General features: G+C 36.5%; 4 protein-coding genes across 6 annotated transcripts in view; 3 read left to right on the top strand and 1 right to left on the bottom strand.

The window, feature by feature from the left end:
• Nucleotides 1-4,155, top strand: part of LOC121943567 (ATP-binding cassette sub-family G member 4-like) — a 31,340-nt gene extending 27,185 nt beyond the window's left edge. The window contains exon 15 of the mRNA XM_042487117.2: nucleotides 1,326-4,155. Within this exon, the coding sequence (XP_042343051.1) occupies nucleotides 1,326-1,551 (226 nt within the window). The 3' untranslated portion in view covers nucleotides 1,552-4,155. The remainder of the gene's footprint in view (nucleotides 1-1,325) is intronic.
• Nucleotides 4,156-5,588: 1,433 nt separating this feature from the next.
• lyrm9 (LYR motif containing 9) lies at nucleotides 5,589-9,266 on the top strand. 2 transcript variants are annotated; one of them, XM_088078493.1, is made up of 4 exons: nucleotides 5,589-5,747; nucleotides 7,025-7,167; nucleotides 8,324-8,416; nucleotides 8,500-9,266. In XM_088078493.1, exons 2-4 carry the CDS (start codon nucleotides 7,048-7,050, stop codon nucleotides 8,512-8,514), a joined length of 228 nt encoding a protein of 75 aa, XP_087934619.1. In that variant the 5' UTR covers nucleotides 5,589-5,747; nucleotides 7,025-7,047; the 3' UTR covers nucleotides 8,515-9,266. The 2 variants fall into 2 exon arrangements, with proteins under 2 accessions (XP_087934619.1, XP_087934620.1); XM_088078494.1 differs by having other exon boundaries at nucleotides 5,592-5,747; nucleotides 7,022-7,167.
• Nucleotides 9,267-9,380: 114 nt separating this feature from the next.
• ift20 (intraflagellar transport 20 homolog (Chlamydomonas)) lies at nucleotides 9,381-16,872 on the bottom strand. Its single transcript, XM_042487077.2, has 5 exons — nucleotides 16,714-16,872; nucleotides 14,892-15,029; nucleotides 13,975-14,060; nucleotides 12,747-12,850; nucleotides 9,381-10,074 (listed from the first exon to the last, which is right to left on the bottom strand). Exons 2-5 carry the CDS (start codon nucleotides 15,016-15,018, stop codon nucleotides 9,993-9,995), a joined length of 399 nt encoding a protein of 132 aa, XP_042343011.1. The 5' UTR covers nucleotides 15,019-15,029; nucleotides 16,714-16,872; the 3' UTR covers nucleotides 9,381-9,992.
• A 1,812-nt stretch (nucleotides 16,873-18,684) lies between these two features.
• Nucleotides 18,685-27,421, top strand: tnfaip1 (tumor necrosis factor, alpha-induced protein 1 (endothelial)). 2 transcript variants are annotated; one of them, XM_088078492.1, is made up of 7 exons: nucleotides 18,685-18,871; nucleotides 20,572-20,943; nucleotides 21,474-21,643; nucleotides 24,960-25,043; nucleotides 25,662-25,714; nucleotides 25,892-26,087; nucleotides 26,636-27,421. In XM_088078492.1, exons 2-7 carry the CDS (start codon nucleotides 20,697-20,699, stop codon nucleotides 26,864-26,866), a joined length of 981 nt encoding a protein of 326 aa, XP_087934618.1. In that variant the 5' UTR covers nucleotides 18,685-18,871; nucleotides 20,572-20,696; the 3' UTR covers nucleotides 26,867-27,421. The 2 variants fall into 2 exon arrangements, with proteins under 2 accessions (XP_087934618.1, XP_042342590.2); XM_042486656.2 differs by having other exon boundaries at nucleotides 18,686-18,871; nucleotides 20,588-20,943.
• The last annotated feature ends 539 nt before the right edge of the window (nucleotides 27,422-27,960 follow it).

Genomic DNA, 27,960 nt, shown 5'->3' with positions numbered 1-27,960 from the left:
TAAACTCAGCATAGTATGCCAAAAAAAAATAATTAAAAAATCATAGTATAATATGTCATAAATTTAATGAAAATGTCACCTAGAATATTGTATATGGAAATTTTTTTGTGGGTTTTTTTCGTTTAAAACCAAAGTAGCATCATACTCAAAACCTGGCATTTAAACAGTTGAAGATTTTGAAAATTAACGAATATTTGGTAGTTATGATTAGGACTCACGTTTGTTAAAAGATCTGTCAGTAAAAGTGAAAATTAATACTTACTAGTATTTTAATGGCAGTTTTAGGAAGAGGACATTTTTGTCTTTGAAGGTGCTAAATTAGGACACAACACAAAAAAAATAAACATGCCTCAAAATCAGCACTTGTGCTAATCGTTGTCATGTCCCAGAATGTGAAAAAAATCAAAATCAAAATCCCACTTTGCATGTAGTACACGGAAAATAACTCAATTTCATGTTTTTTGGCATCAGCAGCGGCATCATGTAAGAAAACGAGACATTTCTCTTGATAAACAGAGACAGTGAGGCTGAGTGAAAACACTGCATGCAGCTCTACAATGAAATGTGATTTTACTCATTTTAAACACTAAAAGTTTCTGTTGCTGTGGTTGGACAAAATTACACAGTTGTACTAAATTCAAGGGATTATGTTTGTTGTTGTGACTGCAACATTACAAAATCCTGAAAGGGACGAGCTAATGGCTAATTCTCCTGACCTCACGGATGTTTTCTTTGGGGTGACCACACATTGGACGCAGTTACATATTTACCTCATTATGAGGTTCTGGGATTAACAACATTTTCAGTATTTTGCTTATTTCATCCAAAACTTTCCTATCATGGACCACGGTTAATATTGTGACCTGTATGAGCTATTAGTGGCGTTGAAGAATTTGTAGTCTTGTTTAAAGTTTGAGCCATTTTGACTGAGAATAAAGATGCTTTACTGAGCTTCTCCCCAAAACCGGATGACTTTGGCTCAGCATTTGTATCTCTTACCAGCCAGGGGGTAGGAGCGCTAGATGAATCCAACAAACCCAGACTTTCATGCGTGAGTCTGGTGTTTGCTTCCTGTTTTTTTCCTACACCTTACCATGTGCCTCTTCTGCCTAAACCTAACTATCTGTGCCAGCATGTGTGTTTGCTGACGTCCTAGCGTTGGTTGCCGTGTGCTGTTGTTGCCTAAACAAAAGCACCTGCAGCGTATTCCCGCCATGTGCTTGTGCTGACGTCACAGAGCGTAAACAGCGGACGGAGAAGGACACCTAGAGCGTAATATGTAGATGCAGAAGAATATGTGACGACAAAGTGTTGCTCTTCTGCAGGTACGGCTTTGAAGGGGTGATCCTGTCCATCTATGGGATGAACCGTTCAGAGCTGGAGTGTCCGGGGAAGGTGTGCAAGTTCCAAAAGCCCGAAGAGGTTCTGCAGCTGTTGGATGTGGAGGATGCAAAACTCTACATGGACTTCATCGTCCTGGGCATCTTCTTCATCATCCTGCGGCTGGCCACCTACCTTGTCCTGCGCTACAAGGTCAAGTCTGAGCGATAGGTTTCGCTCGCCGCGCTTTTCAAATCTCAAGGCCCTCCCTAACGTCATCCCAGACCTGGTCTCTTTTCTGTGCACCGAAAACAACCTCTCATGTGGGAATTTATTTCATTGTACTCATTGCTGCTAAAAGGACAGAACATCAATTCTGATCTGTTCCGCCGCCAGCCGTGCGGCGACCGATGATGCAGAGCGATGAAGAGTCATCTTATAAATCAACATATGCCTGTTTTACCTCAGACGTCAGGACAAAGCCAGGACAGCAGTGAGGAGGGCGAAGAGACTGAGCAACATTCAGCAGCATCCTGCGCGTCTGATATTCCCCCAAGACAGAAATGTTTTGGGAACAAGGCGCATGCGATACTTCAGCACTTATCGGAGCGGACATGCATGTTTGTTCTACGCTGGGTGCTACCAGTCTGTCTGCGTCGGCGTTTTAGGACTTTTGGTCCATAAAACACTGCCCCCCCCCGAGAAAAACAAATGCAAACAGTGTTTATGTTGCTCTATTTTTCCCAAAACTGAGGACAAATGGTTTCACAGAAGAATACATGATGTGCCTGGAGGAGTGAACGCTGGGAGGAAGCGGTTTGTTCGAGCTAGTTTTTGTCCCGTATCTTTGTTGGTAAAGAGAATTTGGGAGACAGTCCCACAAAATTCACTTCCTGTATATGAAAATAAAATCACTGTTGAAGCTAGATTGTTTTTTTTAAACATGTTGATAGTTGTAAATTAAGCTTTATCATGATTGTCTACCAAAATTTGGTATTTTTTATACTTCCATAATATAATCTCAAAAATCGTAAAAATCTCAGTTGGAATAAGCCTTAATCATTTTATACTAACTTTATTATCTTTAGCAATATATGCAATGTAATTATATAAATGTATGAAAGCCAAGTAGAATAATAACTGTATCATTATTCTTTTTGTGTCTGCATGCCTCCAGGCGGGTTTCCATTAACCTTCAAACTGTGCAAATTGAAATTGTGAATTTAAAATAATTCAAACACTCCCATTTATCGCAAAAAAGTGTTTACATTCACATGAGGTAGCATTTCAGGTGATTCAAAAATGCCAGATTTTGCAAAACTGCAATGGAAACACTTCTTTTGGCTTTTCGAGGTCACATGATGCTATGTCTTTGTGCTTGTCAGCAGGAACTGGCTCCCTCATGATGCAGCAGCAGCTGCAAGAGCTGTTATTGCATCACATAACTGAGAAAGTTGCGCGGATCATCCGGAAGTTTTAAATCCGCAGTTCCTTTCGTGGACTATCAGCTCTCAGAAATCCCTCTTACATGGCCGTTTGCACGTATAAGGGGCCCGCCTTTCCATTATCACTCTCATAACACGCCTACGGCGCCTTCGATTGGAAATAATGATGGTGAATGTTGTGGCTGCAACAGAAATAAACCTGCTAATGTTTTGAACATCCATCAGCATGCTTCTTGAAATGTTATCGCCAGAGAAGTCGCAGAACATCACATTTCGAAAATATTGCTTAAGTTTTGCGCAAAACAGTATGGAAACCTGCCTTAAAGGACACACCATGCTCATGCAATCGTGTTTGGTGCTATCTGAAGTTTCATGTTTTATTTGAATTACATGTTAAAAAAAGGACTGCACATTACAGAAATACAGAGCCTGAGAACGGACACGGAGAGGAAATACATCTGAGGGTGAAATTTGGGGAAACAGCAAAACCTTCACATTTTCATTGACAAAATTTCTAAACTTTTCAAGGACCCTTAATAACTTTTTTGTTTTCCTTTTTGTCACACTTCATTTTTCAAACATTTCAGATTAAAACTGTTCAAACATAATTTCAGGAAGCTGGCAAACATGAGGAGAGAGACGGAGCGGAAAAATTTCAGTCCATTTCAAGTCCATAGCTCTCACAGGCCTGGAAATTTGATTGTGAAATTCAGTCATGGAAAATGACAGGTTTTCCATGACTGTGGGAACCATGACTGAAGAGCTGTGGTGGAGAATTTGTATAATTTCGTATCAGAGAGGTCCAAAACTGAGCTTGTGCAGGTACATGTAGGAGAAAAACTTTAATTCTTCAGTTCTTCGTTCCTTTATTCTTGTACTTCTCTAGTTCTTGTTTTATTTATCATTTGATAGACGTTCCCCTCCATGTCCCTGCCCAGGTCCCGCACTTTGGACCTCTTGACCACAAAAAAAGTTAAAAATTCTCCACTATGACTCTTAATCATCGTTGTTGTTGTTTCCCAAATGGCCAAGCAAGCGGCAAATACTAAAAACTGACCCAAGTGTGCAACTTTATCAAAATCTCTGTATCATCTCTTCAGACTTTAATTTATTTCCCTCCGTGTCTCTTCCCGAGCGAAGTACAAAAACACTGAGCACTTGGAAAAAAACCAAAGAAAAATTATTGTAACTGGAAGTATGCTCACATGTTGTTTACAGTGTATTTACGATCTTTCTGTTGTTTTTGTTGGGGGGGGGGTAATATATCATGACCACTTATTCATTCTCTTTTAAACACATATTTTGGAAATCTTTCAGCTTGACTGTACTGTACAGCTTCGTAGTGTCCAAGTGTCTGATATTCCAATAAATACTGATCAAACTAGTTCAATTAAATATCTCGTGTTATTAATTTTAAGTGAATTGAAAAACTCCGGAATGAGTCCTAAAAGACGAAACTTTTATCTTTTGTTCTACAACTGTGTGTCAGTAAATACCCCAATTTGAACTCTGAAGCGTTTATGTATCTTGAAAAAAGAGTGGTTTGTTTATAGCCTATCATTAGCTTTTCTGTGATAATTGCATTTAGGCTGTTTAAAGTGGTGTTCTTTTGTGAAGATCATCCTGCTGAACAAAACTTGCGAGTATCATAAACCTTTCGGCAATGATTCAAAATCCAATGGAAAAATCCCACAAGCTTTTTGATGAAGGAACCAGGGCGCTGTTAGCTGCAGGTTTGCCTGCAGAAAAACATTATTGTGCGATATCACAGTGGAGTTTTGAGGATTTTTTTTTTAGACTTTTTTGAGCCATAATATTACGAAAATTGAGTTTTACAAGAAAAAAGTCGGAATTTTGTGAGAATGAACTTGTAATATTACAAAATAAAGTCCTAATTTTATAAGAATAAAGTTGTAATTTTATGAGAAAAAAGTCATAATTTTATCAAAATAAAGTCGGAATATTACAAGACTAAAGTAGTAATTTTACAAGAAAAAAAATCAGAATTTTTCGAGAATAAAGTCGCACTTGTACGAGAAAGGGCATATTACATCACGATAATAAACATATTATCAGCAAACTATTAAACAGGCTGGAAAAAGGTCAACAGGTTACCTGTGCTCCTGCCTGTTTTAAAGTTTGCTGTTTATTTCTGTACTAAAATATCCCCTTTCTCATAAAAAAGACTTTATTCTCCTAAAATTAGGACTTTTCTTCATAAAATCAAAATTTTATCCTTAGAAAATTAAGACTTTTTGTTTTTTCATAAAATTAAGACTTTATTCTCAGAAAATTGCAACTTTTTTCTTGTAAAATTACAACTTTTTTTCGTTTCACATTTTTATGGTATTTTGGACAACATGCTATACTATAACTTTTCAATGCTATTTTGGATGACATACTATAGCATGATTTTTTTAAGCTCTGTTGAACAACATCAAAATAAATATGTTTATAATTATTATTTTAGATTTTATTTGATTTTTCTTTCTATTTTCCCTTTTAATATTATTCTTTTATTCATCCCTATTTTTATTCCAGTGTCTATTTTCTTAATTTTCCCCATAGATTTATTTATGTATTTATTTATTTATTTCATGGCACTCATATGACTCCGTACATACAGGACACACAGATAACAGTAGTGGAATACAACCACTATCTGTAATGAGACAGATGAGTTAAGTTTGTTTTTTATTATTAATACTACCATTTTATTATTCATTTATTGACCTAATGATGGGAATCAATCCGGTGACAATATCTCACGCCACATACTCCGCGTCAGCAGGTGACGCTGTGCACTTTACAAACAGCTGCAACCCGAAATATGACTGAAAGAGGAAGAGGAGGGAAACACATGAAGAAGAAGCACTTCCGTACACAGAAGGTTGGTTTGATAATGATGTGACTCAGACATTTCAAATCATCCCTGGACTCGGAGGAGGTTTAAGATGCAGACTGACTTCACTGCGCTTCACAGTGAGTTCAGTATTTGCTCTTTATTTTGCAGCTTATATTTTACTGTAGATTATTTATCTGCATCAGCTGATGAGAGCGCGTCAGATTAACCTGCAGAGCCACCAGCTCAGGTCGCCTCAGGATCAGGACGGAAACGTCAGCGGCGCGTGACGCATATTAAAATAACAGCGTGTTTAAAAAAATGAAACAATGTCATGAAACATCATCGTCTGACGTCAGATCATTTATAACACTTTTTAGTAGATTAAAAAAACACCAAAACTGTTATTTTTAGAGCTCGTTATGGTTCTTTAGCCTTCTATATTTCTATAAAAATATATATACATAGTAAAATAGACACTAAAGTAAAGACTGAAGTAAATAATAGAGGTCGACAGATTATATTATGTATAATATACCATATACCATCATATCAGCTTTGTATTTAGCCCATGCGATCATGTTTGGTGCTATCTGAAGTTTCATGTTTTATTTGAATTACATGTTAAAAAAAAGACTGCACATTATAAAAATACAGAGCCTGAGAACAGACACGGAGAGGAAATACATCTGAGGGTGAAAATTCACTAAACTAAAGTCAGTTTAGTGTTTTTTTGGTCGTTTGGCCATTTGGGGAAACATCAAAACCCTCACATTTTCATGGACAAAATTTCAAAACTTTTCAAGGACCCTTGATGACATTCAGATTCAAACTATTCAAACATAATTTTAGGTAGCTGGCATACATGAAGAGAGAGACGGAACAGAAAAATTTCATGACACATAGCACAATTTCCATAACTTTTTTTGATTTTTTTCTTTTGATGATTTTCACTAATTTAGCTCTCACAGGCCTGGAAATTTGATTATGAAATGCAGTCATGGAAAATGACAGGTTTTCCATGACTGAAGAGCTAAGGTGGAGAATTTGTATATTTTTTTATCAGAGAGGTCTGAAATACGGATCCTGTGCAGCTACATGTAGGAGAAAAATGTACTTTAATTCTTCGTCTGACTGAATTTATGTTTGACTTTTGTCGATTATCTTTATTTGTGTTTTATTTCAATACTCGCCGATTAAATGAATTTAAAAAACTTTATTAAATCTCAGGGGGCTATTTTTTAAAATTCATTTTTAGGGATCAGTGTCATACTCATTTATATTATTTGAGCTGACTTTTGCGAACTCGTCCCACAGGATTAATCAAACATGACTTGTTTATGAATTTTTTTCTGGCAAATATTGAAATGTTGTAGCAAACCCAAAACTCACATTTAATCTGCATTTTCACCAGCAGCGGTTTAACCTGAGGAGGAAGAAATGCTGCCTTTAGTCGGCGCCGAGCTGACCCCTGTTCAGCTCTATCGACATCTCCTCAGATGCTGCAAGCAGTTACCGACGACGGCGATGCAGCAGCATTATCGACACGCCATCAGACAGGTGAGCGCGTCACCTGCACCGACTACCACACCAGAAATGGTCTTCACATGGTCTCCATCGTAGATTATACCTGCAGAAAACACATTTTTACACCTCTGAACAAGTGACAAGGAGTCGACAGAGAAAGAAAGCGTCATCATGGGAGGAACTTTTACTTTGTAAAGCCCTCAGGGATTTTATTTAATCATTTTTCATTTATCTTTTTCACTCGAGTTTATAAAATAAAAGTTGCAGGGAACTATGATGTTGAAAGTTTCAGCTTTGATTAAAGTTTTGCTGAGGACATTTAAACAAAGTTTTGTGTTTGAGTTTGTTATATTACAAATTCGAAATACTGACAGAAAGATTTTCATTGTTATTGCAAAGGCATATCGGTTCCAAATATCGGTTATCGTACTTATTAACTATTAATAATCAGTATTGACCCTGAAAAAACAATATGGGTCGACCTGTACAAGTGAGTGATGTGCTGATGATAGAAGGCTTTTTAAGATTTTTTGGGGTAAATGAACAGAAGGCGAGGTAACCACGGATCCTTAAAAAGCCTTTAAGGGCATTGAATTCATTAATCTAAAAATAAGACTTTTAATTGGTATTAAAATGACTTCAATTATTGTTTAACGCTCTTAAAAATGCTAAGACATGGACAGCAGGATTTTATGAATTTTGCGTTTTAAAATCTGTTAATTTAAAAAAAATCCTCCTCTTAAACTTGTCATGATAAACTACAAACTATTTATTTAATAAACTGTATTATATTTTTTCTGCAACATAATTTTAAATATATATTTTTTTATAGCTATAGATATAATTTTCTGGACATTTCCACCTTTTGTTTGAGTATTTTTTAAATAGTTCTCCCCCCTTTTTCAACAAATATTTTGGTATTTATGGGAAAAAATTTTTTTCCAAGTTTGGCCTCTTTTCCTTTATGTTTTCAAAAGAAATTAAATCAATTTTGGCAATTTTTATTGGGCCATATAGCTTAAAAATGTGAATGCAGCACAGGAAAACTGATGCTGATCCAGGTGTCAAAGGGTTAAGTGCTGTTTCCCTAACCTGAAAAAAGCGTAGCACTTTCTGCTTTAAGGCCTCACTTCAGAGCATTAAAATCAAGCGGACTTTATTACTCTGATGCTTTGCTGTTGGTTTCCAGGGTTACACCAGCCACTCGGATGAGGACGACCCAGAGAGGATACAGATGATCATCCAAAGAGCTCTTGCAGATGCAGACTGGATCCTTAATAAAGTAAGCGCGGAGGCCTTTTCCATGTTCACTTAATGCGCAAATAAATACACGCTGACGTTTGTGATTCTCTCTTTGATTCACAGTATAAGAAGAAGTGAAGTCCGTGAACCGGGAAGATCTTGTGTTGCGTTTTGCATCGCTGCATCAAAGATGAGCGGCAGCGGTGGATTCACCGTTTCTGTGTCTGAGTCTTGAACGCTCGCTGATATTCATTCATGTTAATGTGTGGATGTCTGTGAACAGCCGCGATGAAGCAACTCCTGATGAGAGGAGGACTCGTCGTGTCTGTTAGGACGACACTGTGAAATATGGCGAGGATTAGGGCCATGTTAAAGGAAAAAAGTTTTTGAGAATAAAGACATAATATTACAAAAAAAAGTCGTCGTATATCAACAAAAAAGTTGTAGTTTTACAAGAAAAAAGTCCTAATTTTACGAGAAAAAAATGTACGTTTCTGAGAATAAACTTGTAATATTAGGAGAATAAAGTCGTAATTTTACGAGAAAAAAGTTGTAACTTTATGAGAATAAAGTCGTTTCTGTTATTTCTATAATATAATATCCCCTTTCTCGTAAAAATACAACTTTATTCTCATAAATTACGCCTTTTTTCTTGTAAAATTACTGCTTTATTCTCTTAATATTACAACTTTTTTCTCATAATATTACTTTACTCTTAAAGTCTCAAAAGTAAACATTTTTCCTCAATGTGGCCCTAAAACTCCATCGTAATGAAACGAACTCTCAGTTCACTGTAATGTTCACTGTCTATAAAAAGTGTAAATACTGTTCTGAGATTGAAATGAGTTGACTGTATATTGTTTCCTTTTCAATAAATGAATCATCTGTAATTATAGGTCAGTGGTCTGATTAACAGCGCGCACTCGGCCAAAAATGTCATTATTGGAATTATCTGTATGACGTCATAAGTCCCATTATTATGATGCACCCTAAAAAATGACTCATTTTTTTGTGCAATAGTTCAGTATTTATTCAAGTATAACCATTTGTCATCTAAATTAACACATGAAAGACGATGAGACACATAAGAGACAGAAAGAAAGAAGAGGACAGTGAATTCCCCGTGAGCCCACACTGGTTGTACCAGAGGAATGAAATTAAAGTAAAAAATAACACAGATGATCAAATCAGCATCTTCTATTATTTTTAACCTAAATATATGTACAGATTCATGCACATGCAGTATATCAATTGATACAAAAAGTCATAAAACTAGATATACAGAGCAGGTCTTCGGTATAAATAGTATAAATAATATTCCTTTGTATAAATAGCTCCGTCTTCTTCATTGTCGGTCTGAGATGTTGAGACGTTTGGTGTGAAAGCTCGACACCGTGGATCCTGGCGCCTGCTGGCAGCAGCGGCTGCTGCTTCACACACCAGCGTGTCAGAAATCAGGATCGAGGAGGTGGAGATGTTTTTAGGACGATGATGTCGGAGCTTTGGGATTGCTTCGGAAACGCAGCAGAGTAATTCTCCGAAGAGAAAGCGGGACAGGCACTCTGGAAACGTGGTTGTGCAGAAGTGTCACATTTTCTGCTGTCTCGGTCACGTCCTCACTTCTGCAGAATAAACTGGTCGATGAACTCGTTCTGCTCCGACTCCACTTTGGACAAGGCTTCATACTCGATACGATACCTGAAACAAGGACAGAATTACAGTTTATCGTCTGCACGAAATGTCCCAAAATGCCAAGAATAGTAGATACAAATGCTGATGAAAAACTGTTTTAACCCTCTCAGACCTGAGCTTGTTTTATTTTTTATTTCTTTAAAAAAAAACTGTGAAGAAAGCAATGAGCAACCTAGGAAGAAATGAACCCACAATTGCCAAAGAAAAAAAAAAAAGAAGAAAAGTAAAAGCAAAAAAAATATTATATATAAAAAAATAATATTTCTGTAAAATATTTTTTTATATATAATATTGGTCATTATATTATATTTTTTACTATTTTTAAAAATTATTTTCCAAATCTACTAATTTTTTTTTGCAATTTGCCATGTTGCTCTTCAAAAAAAACCCCCAAAAAACAATTCGCTAAGGCTCTGAACACATCATAACAAAGGTGATGTCAATCCAGGTTTCACAAGTCACCAAATCATGTCATTACATTAGCTGGATCTTAAATGATTACAAAAACATACAGCTACTCAGTTGTTATGTCACTGAATGAAGTATGGATTTCTGTTTTTATTGAATTGCTGTTCCAAACTTTATACACCAGAGACTAATGTGAAATATTTTTAGTCTTGTATTACCGATCACATTTTTTGTAAAAAAAAAAAAATAAATAAATAAAAAAACCTATATAAAGAGGCACAATACAGCGCTGTGCCACCAGCATCTGATTTACTAAATAACAAACTTTAAACTACAAAAAACCCTGAAATGCTTTGTTTCAAATGTTTAAAATACATAATTATTCATGGAAAAATCATCATGGTGCGATAACACAGACTGCACTGTAGCTGCACTCAGCTGCGTCTTTTTGATACTTTGCACTTTAAACAATATAATTATTTTAGGAATTATGAATGACTATTTTCTCTGATTAACATTTTTCAAAGTATCTCACATACTACCGGCAATACTCCAAAGTACCTCTAGGGGTACTCATAACTCCACTGTAACGACGGATCAGCGGACAGTCATGAGCCCACTGAACAGCTGATAAAAGTAATAATAAATAAACATTTAAATATGTATTTTGTAGAGCTGTCCTACTTCCACTTTGAAATTAAACAGACTTACTGAAGAGGTTAAATCTGAAATTATGAAAACAGGCAAATTTTCAGTCACTAATGTTGAATTGTTGAGTGAAAATACTAAAAATGAATTGAAGATTATGAGTACCTTTAGGCACTGAAAGGGGAATATTTACAATTTGAATGACAGCTCATGCAAAGATTACAGGCTCCGCCTACAATTTACTGCTTTTTAAGACCTTTTCACGGCAGGTTTTATGCAGGAATCTGGTTGTTAAAGTGAGTTACTACATTTTGCTAACAGCTACGTTAAAGTATAAAGTCAAATATTAGGTTTGGTGGTTGGTTTAAAGATTTGTATCATGGGAAATGTGGACTTTCTTACAAATAAATTTTCTGACTAAATAAAAATTGACCTCAAAGACCTCATAAGTTCAAATTTAAGACTATTTAGTGACATTTAAGGCCTAATACTTGTACAATTTAAGACACTTATGACACTTTCTAAGGACCTGCAGACACCCTGAAAACAGATTTTAACCCTCTGAAACCTGAACATGTTGGCTTGATTTCTTTCAAATACACAGGAAGAAGTTCCAAATTATGAGTTACAAGAAAACTACCGGAAATTTACCAAGAAAAAGGGAAGAAAAAAAAGGTTTGTTGGGTTTTTTTTTTTAAAGGTAAGACAAAAAAAAAGTAAATATCATTTTTTTCTTGACATTTTCCATATTATTATTATTATTATTTCTTTATTTTTATCTTCTAATAATTTCTCAATCTGTCTCTCACCCAAGGACACTGTGACAAGTGTTGAGGATCAAACCGCCAAACCTGTAATTAATCAACTACCTCCTGAGCCTCAGCCAACCCACGATGACCAACAAGACGAGCCGATCACCTGACGATCACACAGCGACAGACGGCGGGCAGACGCTGCACTAACAGCTCTTGTGGAGGTCAGTGGACTAGAAACAGGCAACACCATAAACATCTCAAACCACCAGCTATAACTCAGGTCCAGCCTTGAAATCCTTTAAAAACTAAGCAAATCGGCTTTCTTTCTGTCCAAAAAACGGGAAAAGAAGAGACGAGCAACTTGATGGCCCAAAAATTTGCAATTAGTAAAAAGTTAAATCGTCTGAAAATAAGCCAAACGACATTTGCAAGAAATGAGCTCAAAGTAACAAGAAAATTAAAATAAGAAACAAAAACGATACATGAATGTAGTTTTCTGCGCATTTTTCCAGTTTTGTTTTTTTGATAGTATTAAATAATCACTACGTTTGATGTTGTTTGGTGTCAATTTTCTCAGGTTTCCGAGAGTTAAATGTTCGTGAAAGGCGTCTGAACGCAGCACAAGAACACTGATGTCAGCCAGGCGTTTAAGGGTTAATTAACCTTAACGTAGCTTTCAACTATAATATAAAACAGCACAACACAGCTGCTGCAGGTACATGTGGCATTTTGATGATCTGCGTTCGCACCATTTATTCAGCTACAAGAGCAAAGTGCTATTTTGTGTCCTGAGTTACATGTTTGGAAAACCGTCCGGCACACATCGCGGCGCTGGTGGGTTACGAAGTTCTCCGGCGCACTTCTTACCTCTCCAGCTGCATCTTCTTCTCAGCTATGAGCGCCTGAAGCTGCTGCTGCTGAGCCTCTCGCTGCTTTGCCACTGACTTCAGCAGGTTTCTGGCTCCAATCGCCTGAAGAAGAAGAAAAACATAACAGGATGATTGTTAAAGCGTTGCTCCCACGATCAAGCAGAGGCACATACTGTACAGTACAGAGCACCAGAGACAGCTGAGGAGGGCAACGGGAGAAGGAATAGCAGGAAATCAGTAAAAAGGACAAGAAAATTACTTGAAAATTAGTGGGGAAAAAACTTAACAAAAAAAAGAGTAAAAAATAACATGGAAATGGACTGGAAAAGGTGTTTTTTTTTTAATTTATAATTTTGTGACGTAATTTTAAATATATAACTGTGATAATTAAAAATATTGATTTTTTTTCTTTTTCCCTAGACATTTTTCCCTAGATTATCAAAAAAATATTTTTTTAAATCTACTAATTTATTTAGCAAATTACTCATTTCCCTTTTCCCGTTTTTGAAAGAAATTGCACAAAAAAGGTGGAAAAAAAGCTATAAAAACATAATTACATAAATACATAAAAATATTATAATTATGTAACATAATTTTAAATATGTATTTTTTTCTTTTTCTCTAGATATTTTTCCAGCTTTTTAAAAATGTTTTTCTATATCTACTAATTTCTCTCAATTTTGGAACATTAATTACTAAGCTGCTCATTGCCAAAGTTGCTCAGTGTTCGGAGATTTAAACGCTGATGAAGGCATCTGAAAACAGCTAAAGGGAAGTGGTGTTGCTCCAGGTTTCAAGGGGTAAACAATTTTGGGACCTGAGAGAATTATTTCTTTCAAAAACACAATGAGCAACTTGGCAAGAACTGTCCCAAAATTTGCAAAAACTAAATAAATAAAATAGTAAAAGGTGACAAAGAAGTGACCTGACGGTTAGCTGGGGGTGAATATTAGATATTATTTTTAAAAAAGGGGGGGGAAAATATCCAGAAAACGACATTTATCATTATTATAATTATATTTTGCATATATATTTTCTCGTTTGTGTTTTTTACTTTTCTTTTTTTAACATTGCTTACTTAAAGGTAATTTACCTGTGACTTTTTCTAATTTCTTGCTCAATTTTGGGACATTTCTTTTTAAGTTGCCTGTTGGTTTCTTCTCATGTTTTTTTTAAGAAATCAAGTAAATGTGCTCAGGTTTTAAAGGGTTAAATGCTCAGCTTACCTTCATCTTTTCTGTCTCCGCTTCCTTTGCCAATTCATCCACCAGCTCAATGAGACCTCCCACTATCTTCTGAAACTGGCCGATTTCTGCAAAGAATAACACATTTGTGGAAACGTGGGACAGTTTAAAGGGGAACGCCGCCCATTTTCACATTTCACGTGTTGTTTTTATGGTCGAAGAAAATTAAAAAATATAACTAAACATGAACAACTCTCCCCCAAATCCCAAAACTAGAGTGCTAAAACAACAACAAACAAAAAAAGTCTCCAATTAACCCTTTAAGAGGCACTGTAACCACACGGTTGATTTTTTTCGCAATCAAATTGCTTACAGATGTTTTTATCTGATGCATTTTGTCTGATTGCATAAAATTCTATTTTATTATATTACATTGCCTTTTCTTTTTTTTGCCGTACATTTTGCACAGATTTTGTTACTACATTTATTTTTAATTGTATTAATTTCATTTTCTTTCTTTTTCAATTATTTTTTAGTTGTTTGAAGGCACTTTTTACAATTTAATATACTAGGAAAACGTTTTCTTCTTAAAAATTGTTGCATTTTGGTAACAAATTATACTGTCTATATTATTATTATATTTTTTAAAAATTCATGACACCGTGTTAGTTAATGCTAGAATAAACCCAAGTAAACTCGCTGGTTGACTTGCATATGTGTATCTGAAACAAAAAACATGAAAAGTTGCTAAATGTGTGAGTCAGGAAGACAATTTTACCAAAAATGCCTCTCAGTGTGACTGTTAAAGGATTACGGAGCAGCTCATGACTATAAACCCTTTGACATCACAAGTTTGAGGCTTACATCTCTGGTTTCTGGCTTTGAGAGAAATAACATTGAAATTTTTAATTTAGGTGGTGCTCCCCTTTAATGGAAAAACAGTAAAAATCAGTACTTACTGTCCACAAATTCTTTACACTCCTCCTTCAGCTCGGAGGTTTTCTGGCTGACATCAGGCTCGAGGACCCGCAGCTTGTTGAGTTCATCAAAATAAAAGCCTGCCTCAGCTAACGGGTCTTTAGCCATGGCCACAGGCCCTGTCACAAAGGAGAAACCATTAATTCGGGATGAAGATCACTTTAAGGCTATCCAGTTAAAAGCGTCTTTTACCAGATGTATGTGAGATACAGCAAGAAATGTCTGTTAGACAGCTTAACCCTTTGAAACCTGGATCATTTTTCTTATGCTGCTTTTAGACACATTTCACAAGTAATTAAAACCTTATAACACTGAGCAAACTGGTTTGATTTCTTTAAAAAAAACCGGAGAAAAATGTAATTTATCAGGCGTGAAAAGGAAAGAGAGAGAGGGGATGACATGCAGTAAAGGGTTGGTGCTGGCCACCCCGAAAAAAAATGCAAAAAATAATAACAATCATAATAATAATAACTTAATATAGCAGATTTTAAAAAGCACACTTTACAAAGTGCTTTGACAAAATAAGCAAAGCTGAGCCAGAAAATCCTAGAGTTAATAAAATAGTTATTGTCGAATAAAAGCCAGACAAGAGTTAAGGCAGAACTCAACTGAAGATCAGAAATAGAAACATGTTAGTGATAATAATAACAGGATCAAGACAGAATAAAAAGATAAATTAGAAACTAAAATTAAATGAAAAAATAAAAAATTAAAAGACATATTAAAAGACAGAAAATTATTTGTAAAAAAAAAAAAAAAAGCTAGGGAAAATGTATTTTTAATTATCATAATTGAAAATTATATTAAGGAGTTATTATACATTTTTAAGCACTTTTTCCAAGTCTTGTTTAGAATAGAAATACTTTATTAATTGCGTGAGGGAAATTGTTTTGTTACAGCAGCAAATAAGAGAGCAGCAACTGCATTAAAATATATAATAAAAAGGCAAAATAATGCAAATATATATACAAGGGAAGGCACTTAACATAGAACAAAATAACAATAATAATAAGGATATGTATGTTTTTATTCTACTTTTTTTTTTTAAAAAATCTACAAATTTTCAGGTAATTTTCTTGTACTTTTTTCTTGTTTATTTTTTGGTCATTTTTCTTCTTCCCATAATTTTGTAATAAAACAAGCCAACTTGCTCAGGTTTCAAAGGGTTAAGCAGCACACTGGTATCAACAGGCGTTATAGCTGGATAACAGAGTGCTGACAGGTGGTTTATTATCACTTAGAGACGGTGTTAACTTCGCTGACTGTGTGTTTGTGTCTACACTAACGTTAACATACAGTTTGCTCTGATACAAACATTTCACTGAACTGTGACCTTCACTGACACCACCATACGGCGACACGACCTCTTTTTGTTCGTGACATGCAACTCTATTCATCAAAGCTTAATGCAGCATATTAACACACATATTACACAGTTACAACGCAAGATTTATCAGTATGTATCCTTATATCTGGTTGCTATTAAACCCATATGTTAGCTTAATGTGTATCATGTGTTTAAGTTTGTCTTAACTACACAATAATACCCTCAAAACGTGGACATGGTGTCAAATAACGAAAACGGTTTACGTACTTTTTAGTGATTTTCGCTGTGAATATTCCTGCTAACTAAACTAAAAATTAACTCAAGCTAGTTAGCCACACTGGGCTAGCATGCTCACAAAAACTCGTTATAAAACGACTTTAAAAGCGCACTGCTCACGGAAAGGCTAATTTAAGCTCCTCAGGTCGCGGCATTTAAATGTATGTAGCTGCTTTAAGGACAGAAACACGTTTATTTACCTGTTTTCACCGTTATCGCCGTTAGCGCGGACGGCTGTGTGCTGTGTGACTATGTGGCAGAACAAGTGGAGCTCGAGCTCCTCCTCCTCGCGCTGCCAGGGAAACCAGATGCTGCGCGCGCGTGTGTGTGCATGCGTGCATGTGTGTGCATGCGTGCATGTGTGTTTGTGTGCGTGTGTGTTTGTGTGCGTGTGTGTGTGTCTTTTCACGGATTAAGTTGAGGAGCTTTTAATTTGAAAGGAAAGAGGAAATGAGGTTCCCCTACCGTAATAAAGGGAGTATAACGACTGTATAAAGCTGCTAAAGCCAAATGTTGTGTAATATAAGAGCTGTAGAGATATTATGGACCAAAGTAACTGTTTGAAAACGTAGTAAATTAATTTATGCATAAATTGTGTGTTAGCATCTGTGTTGCCTTATTTTTTTTCTTTTTTGTTTGTTTTGTGCATTTATTTAGTAAATTAATAAATAAAATACAGTAAAAAAGAAAACAAGGAAAAGAAAAACGAAACTAAATTAAAGTTATGAGATTAAAAAAATGCTATTACAATTTTTTGGGATTATATAAAATTGGATTATGACATACCATATCAAAGCTAGCGAGGGTCAAACATGTAAAATAAAAAAAATAAATAATAGCATAAAAATACATAAAAATAAGGTAAGGAAGAAAAAGGGGAAAAAATCAAAGCTATGAGATAAAAAATATTTGCTATTGCATTTTTTAGTGTTTATGCTTGTTTTGAGTATTTATTTGGTAAATACATAAATAAAATAAAGTTAAAAAAATTAAGCAAGGAAGGAAAAAGAAAAAACAAAACAAAATTAAAGATACAAGATTAAAAGATATTTGCTATGGCAGTTTTAGGGGGATTATATATAGTTGGATTAAGACATACCATATCAAAGCTAGCAAGGGTCAAACATGTAAAATAAACAAATAAATAACATAAAAAATATAAAAAATAAAGTAAGGAAGAAAAGGGGGAGAAAAACAATGCTACGGGATTGAAAATATTTACTACTGCATATCTTTTTTGTGTGTGTTTTTGTTTATTTTGTGCATCTATTTGTTGTTAGCATCTGTGTCAGTGGAAATGGGGAGGCCAGTTTTAGTCTCCCCAGTTGGATTATGAAATACCATAGAAAAGGCAGAAATAATGTGTTAAAAAAGTACTTGCTACTGCATTTTTTGGTATAAATGAATATAACATATCCATTCATCTTCAGAATTTTACCCTTTAAATTCCTTTTTTTCACGCTGCCACTATGTTTTCAGATAAAAAACAAACCGATTTTTTTTTCAATATACGACATGTAAAGTAGTTTTTATTGTTGTTGTTGTTATTTTTTTTTTATCACAGCCTGGAATGACAGTGATAACAATGATAAAATAGCATGTATTTTCTCCATATGCCAAATATAATAAAAAATAAAATAAAATAAAAAAGATGCCATCGGTGGAAAACAGTAAAAATGACAAATTCTGAAGCAAAAGCTCAAAATGACAACCAAAATAATACAATGCATGTTTTTGTGCTTAAATGGCTTCTGAATATAGTAATAATAATAATAATAATAATAATAAAAATAATAAAAATAATAATAATAATAATAATGATGATGATGATGATGATGATGATGATGATGATGATAATAATAATAATAATAATAATAATAATAATAATAATAATAATAATAATAATAATAATAATAATAATAATAATAATTTGAATGGGTTTTAATAGCTTTTTTTTGCACTCAACAGCGGGGCCTATGAAAATAACAATTTAGCTTCCACAGTGTATTTTAGACTTATATACAATCTTGCCAAAATACGCGTTAAAACAGCCAAAATTATCAAGAAAATGAAGAATGAAAAGCGCGTAAAATGAGCCAAACAGCCCTTGAAGGTTAACCTCAGGTGAATAACCTGTAGTCTCGCGATGCTTGTTACTGCCTGTGGAGGGCGGCATTACGCACAGCGTGCCGTCAATTCAGTCGAAGAAGAAGAAAGGGGAGGATAGAGTAACTTCACATACTTTTTTAACACCTCAAATCTTGACATTTTGTTGTGGATTTCCATCTAACGGCGATAAAACCAAAGTTAGGCAGTCACACGGTTACCGTACAGCACGCGAAGACGGCACTGAGATCGGTGAGTTAGCTGACTTTGGTAAACGGACGCCTCCGTACGTGTTTCTCGTATAAACTGCGGACGATAACGTCACGTAACTCCATTGAAAAATCTGGCGATTTAATGTGACTTTTGTTTCGCAGAACATCTGGAGAAAGTTTCCAAATGTTATTTTTACGTTAAGAATAATTCAGCTCGTGTTTATTTCAAAAACTAACCGACATGTCAATGTTGTAAAACTTTTTTTAGGATTCGCATTAAGAGTTTGCTGTTCATCGTTAGCTAATGTTAGCAAAACACACCCACGTAGGAAGTAACGCAAAGCGCACTAACGATGCGATATTTTGTTATAAAAAGCGTTTGAGAGTAAGTTATTGATAAGACGAATTGACCAGAAGAGCATAACCATTTTAATTCCCGTTACTGTGTTGTTACACAGTGTTGCGGTTTTGTTGACGACAAAGAAAATATTAAAACGTGCACATTTTAAATAGAGTTCAGTCTGTTACATTTCTGTAGACCGAGCTAACTCTCTGTTTGCTCTTGAGTAGTATAATTTACCAAGTTTATTAAAGTTACTATTGACCACGAGAGGCATATTTAAGTTGATATTTTGACGAATCAGTGTATTTGTTTAGAGTTTTAAAAGCTACCTATTTAAAGTTAAAACCACAATGTTTATTTGCTAGCACCGCTACATCTCAGACAATAACACCATTTAAGATGTTAGTGTACATAAAGCTGTTTCACTGAGCTAGCTCCACTTTATGGGGAAGTGTGGTGTCAGTTGGCTGTTTTTCATTTTAAATCAAGTGAGTTGTCTGCAGTTGTAGATGTAAGTTGTCGTTTTACCGACATGGTACTGTTGGTCAAAACAAGAAAACACTGCAAAATTTACCAAATTACTAAAATATGTTGTGGCCCTGAGGGTCAAAACTCTACAATATTTCAGAGAACAGCACAACATTTCCTAAAACACTATGATATTTCATAAAACATAACAACATTTACAAAAAAACACTGCAACATTTCCTAGAACACTACAATATATGGTGGCCTTGAGGGTCAAAACACTACATTTCCCATAACACAACATTTCAGAAAACAAAATCACATTTCCCATAACACTACAACAATTCAAAAACACTACAACATTTCGCAAAACCCGACAATATACGGTAGCCCTGAGGGACAAAACGCTATATTTACCAAAACACTTCACACACTTCCCATAACAAAACAACAATTCAGCAAACCAAATAACATTTTATAAAACATTGCAACATTTCCCAAAACACTCAGCATTTCAGAAATAAATGTTTTTTTGAGACTCTAATCAGAAAATGTAGGTACTATTAGGCAATGGCAATTTTTGCCGTGATGAGAACGGCCGGCAGTCGAAAGGAAATGGCATTTGGAAATATTATTTCTTTTTCTGGAATGTTTTGTTTAGGAAAAACTGTTATGTTTTGTTGTAGTGTTGTAATGTTTTGACCCTCAGGGACGCTGAAGTTTACTCATTGACATGTGTCCCCCTCCCTGTCCCTCTAGTTTCCTGCTCAGTCACATTCCATTAAACAGGAAGGGAAACTTGGGAAAAGATAATAATGGAAAAGTTGGCTTTCACTCTGTTGCGGTACATGCCTCAGCCACTGGGTGTCCTCCTTATATCAGTCTTTGTCCGCACTGACTTTTCCTCCATCGAGATTATTTATCTCCAGCTCCGTGTTTTCCCAGGAATGATCTGGGGCAGTGAGAGGTTGTGGCGGCCTCATCAGTAGCTGTCACCACGGCGGGGGACCTTCGGACCTCCGTCTGCAGGGTGGTCATCTACCTCCAAAGGGACATGTCCGGGGACAGCTGCCTGCCCCAGCATCACACCTCCACCTCCTCAGCCCCTTCTCCTCCTCCTCTGGCCTGTCCCAAGACCAAGACCTGCAGTTATCGAGGAGCGGTGGGCCTGGGCAACAAGTATGTCCGCATCAATGTCGGCGGGAACCTGTTTTACACAACGCTGCAGGTGCTGACCAAGCAGAACTCCATGCTGAAAGCCATGTTCAGCGGCAAGAAGGAGGTTTTCACGGATAAAGATGGTACGCCGTTTCTCAGCTGCAGACACAGCTCGAAACCCGGTTCTACTGAAGACCCGGTTCCGCTTTTTTCAAAAGTTTGAGCTTCTCGATTTTGCTAACAAATCCCGTGGGTCTTATAATGTAACATTACATATAGTCAAGTCACGTCATTTAAATGCAATCACAGGTCCGAATGCATCTGATAAAGTTTTTTAATACAATTGAATTGCCAGCCAGCAGGTATCAAACCAAGCAAAGAAGAAATCTGATGCTCAGTTGCTTGCTTGCGAGGACGACTGAACGTGCAAAGAGGTCTAAAGTTTGGCTACATTGCAAAATCTTTTCATGCAAGGGGGGAAGAAAATCACCACAGCCAAGCACATCAACATTGTGCATCAGATTAGACCTAAATGCAGAACCTTCGACTGTCTTTAGGTTAAAAAAAAACTCCGTCAGCTCCTCAGTATCAGTAAAAATTAATGATCCCATAAACTGTGCTCTTGTGGTCTAGGAGGCACATTTTCTGAATCTGGTTTGTTGCTTCCGCTCAGGTTGGATCCTGATCGACCGCAGCGGGAAACACTTTGGCAGCATCCTGTGCTTCCTACGTGACGGCACAGTCACCTTACCCAAAGGGCGCCAGGCTGTCCAGGAGCTGCTCGCCGAGGCAAAGTATTACCTCGTCCAGGACCTGGTGGAGCTTTGTCAAAACACCCTGCAGGTCAGTTACACACACACACACACACACACACACACACACACACACACACACACACACACAGACTGATATTTGAAATACAGGGAAAAAAAGAATATATTCTTGGCTGGTTTAACCCTTTAAAAACCGGTCAAAGTGGCTCGATTTCTTTCAAAAATATGAGAAGAAGGCAATGAGCAACCCAAAAAGGAATGACCCAAAAATAGTAAGTACTATTAGGTTGCATGAAAATTATCAAAATAAAAAAAAAAAAAAAAATGGAAATGTCAACAACAAAAAAGGGAAATTATTTAAAAAAAAATATATAAAAAAAAAAAATATATATATATATATATATATAAATATTATGTAATATACATTTTAGAATCAATTATTATAATTATAAATATTGCTCTCGAGACATTTTTTGCTAGCTTTAAAACATTTTTTTTTCCAAAATCTATGAATTTCTTGCAATTTGTGAGATATTTCTTGCCAATCTGCTCTTTGCCTTTTCCCCCATGTTTTTGAAAGAAATCAAACCAGTTTGCTGATGGTTTAAAGTACTGAATACTCATGAAAGGTGTCTGAGTACAGGACAAGAAAAGTGATGTTGTTCAGGTTTTAAAGGATTAATATCAGATGTTGCACACTGTTACCAACTTGTGGTTTCTTCATCTGGGTCAGGAGGCTTATAAAACCATTGCCAGGCTAAAGGTGCAACACACCGTACATAATTAGATAGTAAAGGATGCGTTTAGTTTAATCACACTCATAAAAAGTAAAGTAAGTTATTCAAACAATTGATGTCAAAAGAAAATCCCAGTCTGTTATCTCGGATCGCAAATATCCAGTAAATCTGTAAAGAATTCAGGCTCTAAGTTACTTAACTGTAGTGTTGCATTAGAGATTATCATCGTTTCTGCTGTAGGTGGTGTCCGCTGCGCTCTCATTTTCCTCATGTCTCCGCCGGTGTCTCCATATGTCCGCTCCGCTCTCGTCCTCCGCTGGTGTCCGCCGTCAGAATTGAATAATTGAATGAGCGGATGATACACGGAGCGCTGTGCTTTGTATATCAGTGCTGTCACTGTTTGACTTTTGGAGGGATTTTGGAAAGGAGACAGATCTGTCAGATCAGAGTGTGCTCTGGGTATATTTCTCTGTTAGTGCGGCATGCAACTACGTGGAATCAGTTATTCATTTTCCCTATTTCCTGTCTGTCTTTACTCTTTTTATATGTTGGTTAAAGTCACACGACTTTGTTCAAATGTCAACATCACCAAAAAAAATCCCATCCATAGTCCGTGCTGCATCATGTTAGTCGTACAGTTTATGTAGATTTTTGCATTTTTGTCAGGTATTGAAATCACATCTCAAAATTCAAAGTAGACGTAAAGTAGGAACAAATTTTCAAGTCATGCCCCCCCCTCCCAAAAAAATGTTTAAATAACTTAAATCTTATAAATTAAATTAAATTAAATTAAATAAGATAATCCTTTATTAGTCCCACAGTGGGGAAATTTGCTGTGATACAGCAGCTATGAGGTACAGGATAAAATGCACAATATAATAGTAAAAAAAATGTAAAAAATAATTACAAATATAAAAAAATATTTGGTAATAAAAAATTTTAATTTACCTATAAAATAGCATACACTGTGATAGCAGATTTGATCCGTATTGTTCGCCCTTGTTGCAGCGTTGCAGTATGTCAGAGTTCCTTCAGCTGATGTTTCTCGGTGCTTTGCCGCGACTGTTTGATGAGTTCTGTTCAGCTCGACAGCAGAGGCTCTCAGGTGCGCAGATTTGATTTGCTGTGGACCACAGTGTGTATTTATGCCTCTGGGCTCTGGCTGCAATACAGTTTTGCTGCGCCATCTGTGGAAGAAGAGTGTCGGTGGGTATGCATCATTCTGACAGATGTTCGCAGGAATGTCTGCTGGGTTTCCAAGGTTTACACATCTTTTGCTTTCCACAGGGACAGATTGCAAGGCGGCAAATCATTGAAATCTAAGCTCACCGGCTGTCAGTCATTCATCATCGTGCCCAGTAGTTTATGAATGAACGGCACTCTACCCGTCTCCTGAGAGCCATTACATGCGGAGGGTATGCAGCATGCAGAGCAAAGGACAGTGCAGGAGGGAAGGTTTCTTAAATTCTTGTGTAGTACAAATGATTTCACTTCGCTACCAACGCCTCCTACCGTGTTATGCACGTCTCGCGTTAAATGAACAACAAAACGAGCAGCTGCCACTGCACAAATCATCTCCCATGTTAATAACGGTTTTTAGTAGCTCATCAGTAGCATTCACTTGTCGAATGTGGCGTAGCCTTTGGAGGGTGGCGTGTTACGAGGTACTTCATAGATTTTAAACAGATTTTGAGGATCAAATGGACTGAGTTATAGAGAGTTATAAAGTGACTGTACATGTAATTTACTAACAGACATGTTACTTTACTCTTTCAGTTGCCCTTATTTTTCCTTAAATCTTGAAAGCGGTGTTCATTTGTGAAGATAATCTTGCTGAACAAATTGTTTAAATATTATAGATGTTTGCCGCAGAGCTTATTTTCTGCCATAATTCAAAATCCAATGGAAAAATCCCATTGGCTTTTTGATGTGGGAGCTTCCACGTTGGCCCTCAGAAACGCGTCATCCCTGTGGCACTTTATAGAACTTTTAAAAACTATTTGGTCTCTATTGCTAATTTTAACATTTATTACAAATGTGGCGGGGAGAATTTATATATAACTCCCCTTGTAAACTGTTATTAAGGCTTAAAGTTATGCATAATTTAGGACGTGGTTTCTCTAAGTGATCGGTGGGTGCCATCCATTGACAATAGGCTGTCATGGTGACAACATTGGATAGGTAATTAAACCATGGCGTAGCCCCGAATTCAGAATAAAGGCGTAGCTGTAGCACTGAGTCCAAGACAAATTTCCCCTGTGGGACAATAAAATGTATCGTATCGTATCGTATCGTATCGTATCGTATCGTATCGTATCGTATCGTAGCTATTGCTGTTGGGTTTTTTCATTTGCTTAAAAATGTCTTGTTGGTTTGTGTTTAAAGACCCCCTTAGGAGTAGCATGTTCAGTTTTTCTGGTAAGTACATTTTGTTTTAAGCCTGTTTCTTAGCATAAAATTTAGCATTAACAACATCACGGTTAACCATAAACGGTATATGCATCGTGCTAACCAAAATAGCAGCTAGCATTAGGGTCCAAATATGTCCACTTCTGGCTTTAAAAATCCAAGATGGTGGCTACGTCTGTTATTTTAATGCTGTCTACAGATACCTCTAACTCCCAGTGTTTGTTGGTTTGTGATTTGCAGGGAAATAAAGAGCAGCCCCTGTGTGTCATACCTGTGGTCACCTCCAGCAAGGAAGAGGAGCGGCTCATCCAGTCCTCCACAAAGGTAAATACAGAGCATCATGGAATTAGATCATAACTGTGAATCTGGAATAAGTAAAGCAGAAAAAAGTCCCCCTTTTTTTCTCGTCAGTGCACTTTGACCCTTAAAACCCGGAGCAAATTTGCCTAATTTCTTTTAAAAAATTAACAATACATTTGTAAAAGAGTGGCAAGAAAATTACCTGAAATTTAAAAAAAAAAAAGAAAAAAACTTAAAGTACCAGAGCAAAAACAGAAAATGATCTGAAAAAGGCCTAAAAATTAATAACAATAATAAAAATGAATTATAATAGAAATAATAATTACAAACATTTTTTGTGTTTTTTTTTGCAATTTGCAAAAGTTTCTAATTGCCATTTTTTATGTATTTGAAAGAAATCCCATTTCAGAGGTTTAAACCTCTGAAATTTAAACTTAAAACTTTTGAATGCTGTAAAAGAATTGCTGATTTACATCCAGGTTTTAAACGGTTGATACTCACACACATATTTACTTTCTGCTCTCTTGGCGTAGTACTTTTGGCAAATGGATGAGGTCTACTTGAGATGTATTTCAAGTTAGTACATTTTGATATTAAAGCAATAAATTGCAGATATTTAACCAGTTCTTTCCCCTCTGTTAGCCTGTGGTGAAGCTGGTGTACAACAGAAGCAATAACAAGTACTCCTACACCAGGTAAGGAAGCCTTCCTCCAGAGCTCCCTCTGCTTCCATCATTAGAGGGATAATTGATTTATTTTGAGGGAGCCATAGATTTTTTTTCCTGCTAATAAAGTCTAATGAGCCTCAGGACAAAGAGAGCGGAGTAAACGATGAAGCACTTCTCCACTTCAGCTTGCTTTTGTCTCCGCAGTAATTCGGACGACAACCTTTTGAAGAACATCGAGCTGTTCGACAGGCTGTCTCTCAGCTTCAACGGACGCGTCCTCTTCATGAAAGACGTGATCGGAGACGAGATCTGCTGCTGGTCCTTTTACGGTCAGGGCCGCAAGCTGGCCGAGGTGTGCTGCACCTCCATCGTCTACGCCACGGAGAAGAAGCAGACCAAGGTGAGGACAGTTCAGGCCGAGTTGGCGGCGTCCCGTGTCTCGAGCAAAACAATGCAGCGTCAACTGGCAAAAAAGTCGAACGAGGCTCATCTTTTGTTGCTGTAAAGTTTGACATCGTCCGCCAAAGGGGCTGGCCATTAAAAATACATGCAAACACACACTCCTGGTAGATTACTTCATAATGTAAATGTTCTATGGTTTATCGCTCTGTCACCATTTTTTTAATCTAAAATAATGTTTTGCAAATTGTGAGACATTTGTTGCCAAACTGCTCAATGCCCCTTTCCCCATTTTTCCGAAAGAAAAAAATTGTGATCCAGGTTTCAACAGATCCAGTTCTGTTAAAAAGATTTTGTCACCTCGTCTTTCCACCAATTAATAGAAAAGTATCGACAGTGGTAGCGATAATCATTAAGGAGTCTCGATAATAGTGTCAGTATCACTAAAAATGAACTTTCCCCATACCTAGTGGGGAAGTTAACAATTTTGCAGGCTTTATGTTTGATGCACACCATATATAAACATTTGGTTTTTGCGTCCTTCCTCAGGTGGAGTTTCCTGAAGCTCGTATCTACGAGGAGACTCTGAACACGTTGCTCTACGAGACGATGCCGCTGCCAGACAACTCCCTGCTGGAGGCCACGCGTCGCAGCTACAACAACTGCGGCTCTCACAGTGAGGAGGAAGACGGGCCCGGCGGAGCCGAGCTTCGCGAGCGCGTGCGTCGAATCCACGTCAAGAGGTACAGCACGTATGATGACCGACCGCTGGGACACTGAGACTGAAACCGCAAATTTCGGCAGATTTCGGCTTTTCACATCGATGATGAACATTAAGACATGAAATCTGTTGATGCCCAAACGTTTCTCCTCTGAGTAGTTTTATTATCTTACTTTCTTTACCACTATCTTAAAAAAAGTCCAAACTGTGGCCTCGATGTAACTGCATCGGACTTTGTTCTCTAGATAGTCGTGGTGTTGTCTGCTCTGTCCATCATAATTTATTTATGAATTATTATCAAAGGACTGAGAGCAATGCTTCAAATATCTGGAGAACTCTAGTTTTTATTAAATGTAGATCAGTAGTGGAGGAAAAAAATCACTGATATGCACTATTTCTTAGAAGAAATCTTGTTACAATCATAGCGCTTACATCAGCAGGAGAGCATGTTTCATATTTATAGATTGTATTTTTCATAAACACATTTATGACAGCCTGTTGTTTGCCAAAAATGCACCTGTTACAGTTTTTCTGAATTAGTGCCTCTAACATGTTTTAATGCAGTTTACCGCGATGCCTTTTTTCCAGCTGTGAAGATAAAAGTTGTTATTCGACTACTTTCTGCCTCGTCTCATGTTGTAAACTTTAACCCAGAAGATTTGAGGATTTGCTCAAACCTGCAGTTTCCAGTGCAGGTGCGCTGTAATTTACTGCTCTCAGAACAATTGTTTAGTTTATTAGTTTCACATAATACAAAGCACTATGGGGTTTTCTTGTCGGTGGCCGACAAGAAAACCGTAATGTGTAAAGTCAGTGTTTGATTTATTTATTCAGACCTACTCTGCAAACATGACCCGCTCCCTATGTAGATATAAAAAGCTCATTCTAAGGTGTTTTTATATACATAATTTCTACCAATATATCTCCCCAGAGAATTAGAGAATCATCAAAATACTAAAATGCATTATATAAAAAATCAAATTGAGTTTACAGGGTTTTTAGTGAAGCAACTGACTCGTCAACCATGTGGTTACGATGCCTGTTAAAGGGTTAACGTGTAACAGAAACGGAAGGAAAAATCCAGAGTAATTAGGGGAAGATTTGCAGAGAACATGGCTTGTGACGGCTGCAGGTGCAGCCTCAGCCCACACGG

This window comes from Plectropomus leopardus, chromosome 6, assembly GCF_026936395.1.
Source record: "Plectropomus leopardus strain MGB_pleo_1.0 chromosome 6, ASM2693639v1, whole genome shotgun sequence".
NCBI lineage: Eukaryota > Metazoa > Chordata > Actinopteri > Perciformes > Serranidae > Plectropomus > Plectropomus leopardus.
The sequence above is the reverse complement of the archived record's forward strand: the minus strand, read 5'-3'. Positions and strand labels throughout refer to the sequence as shown.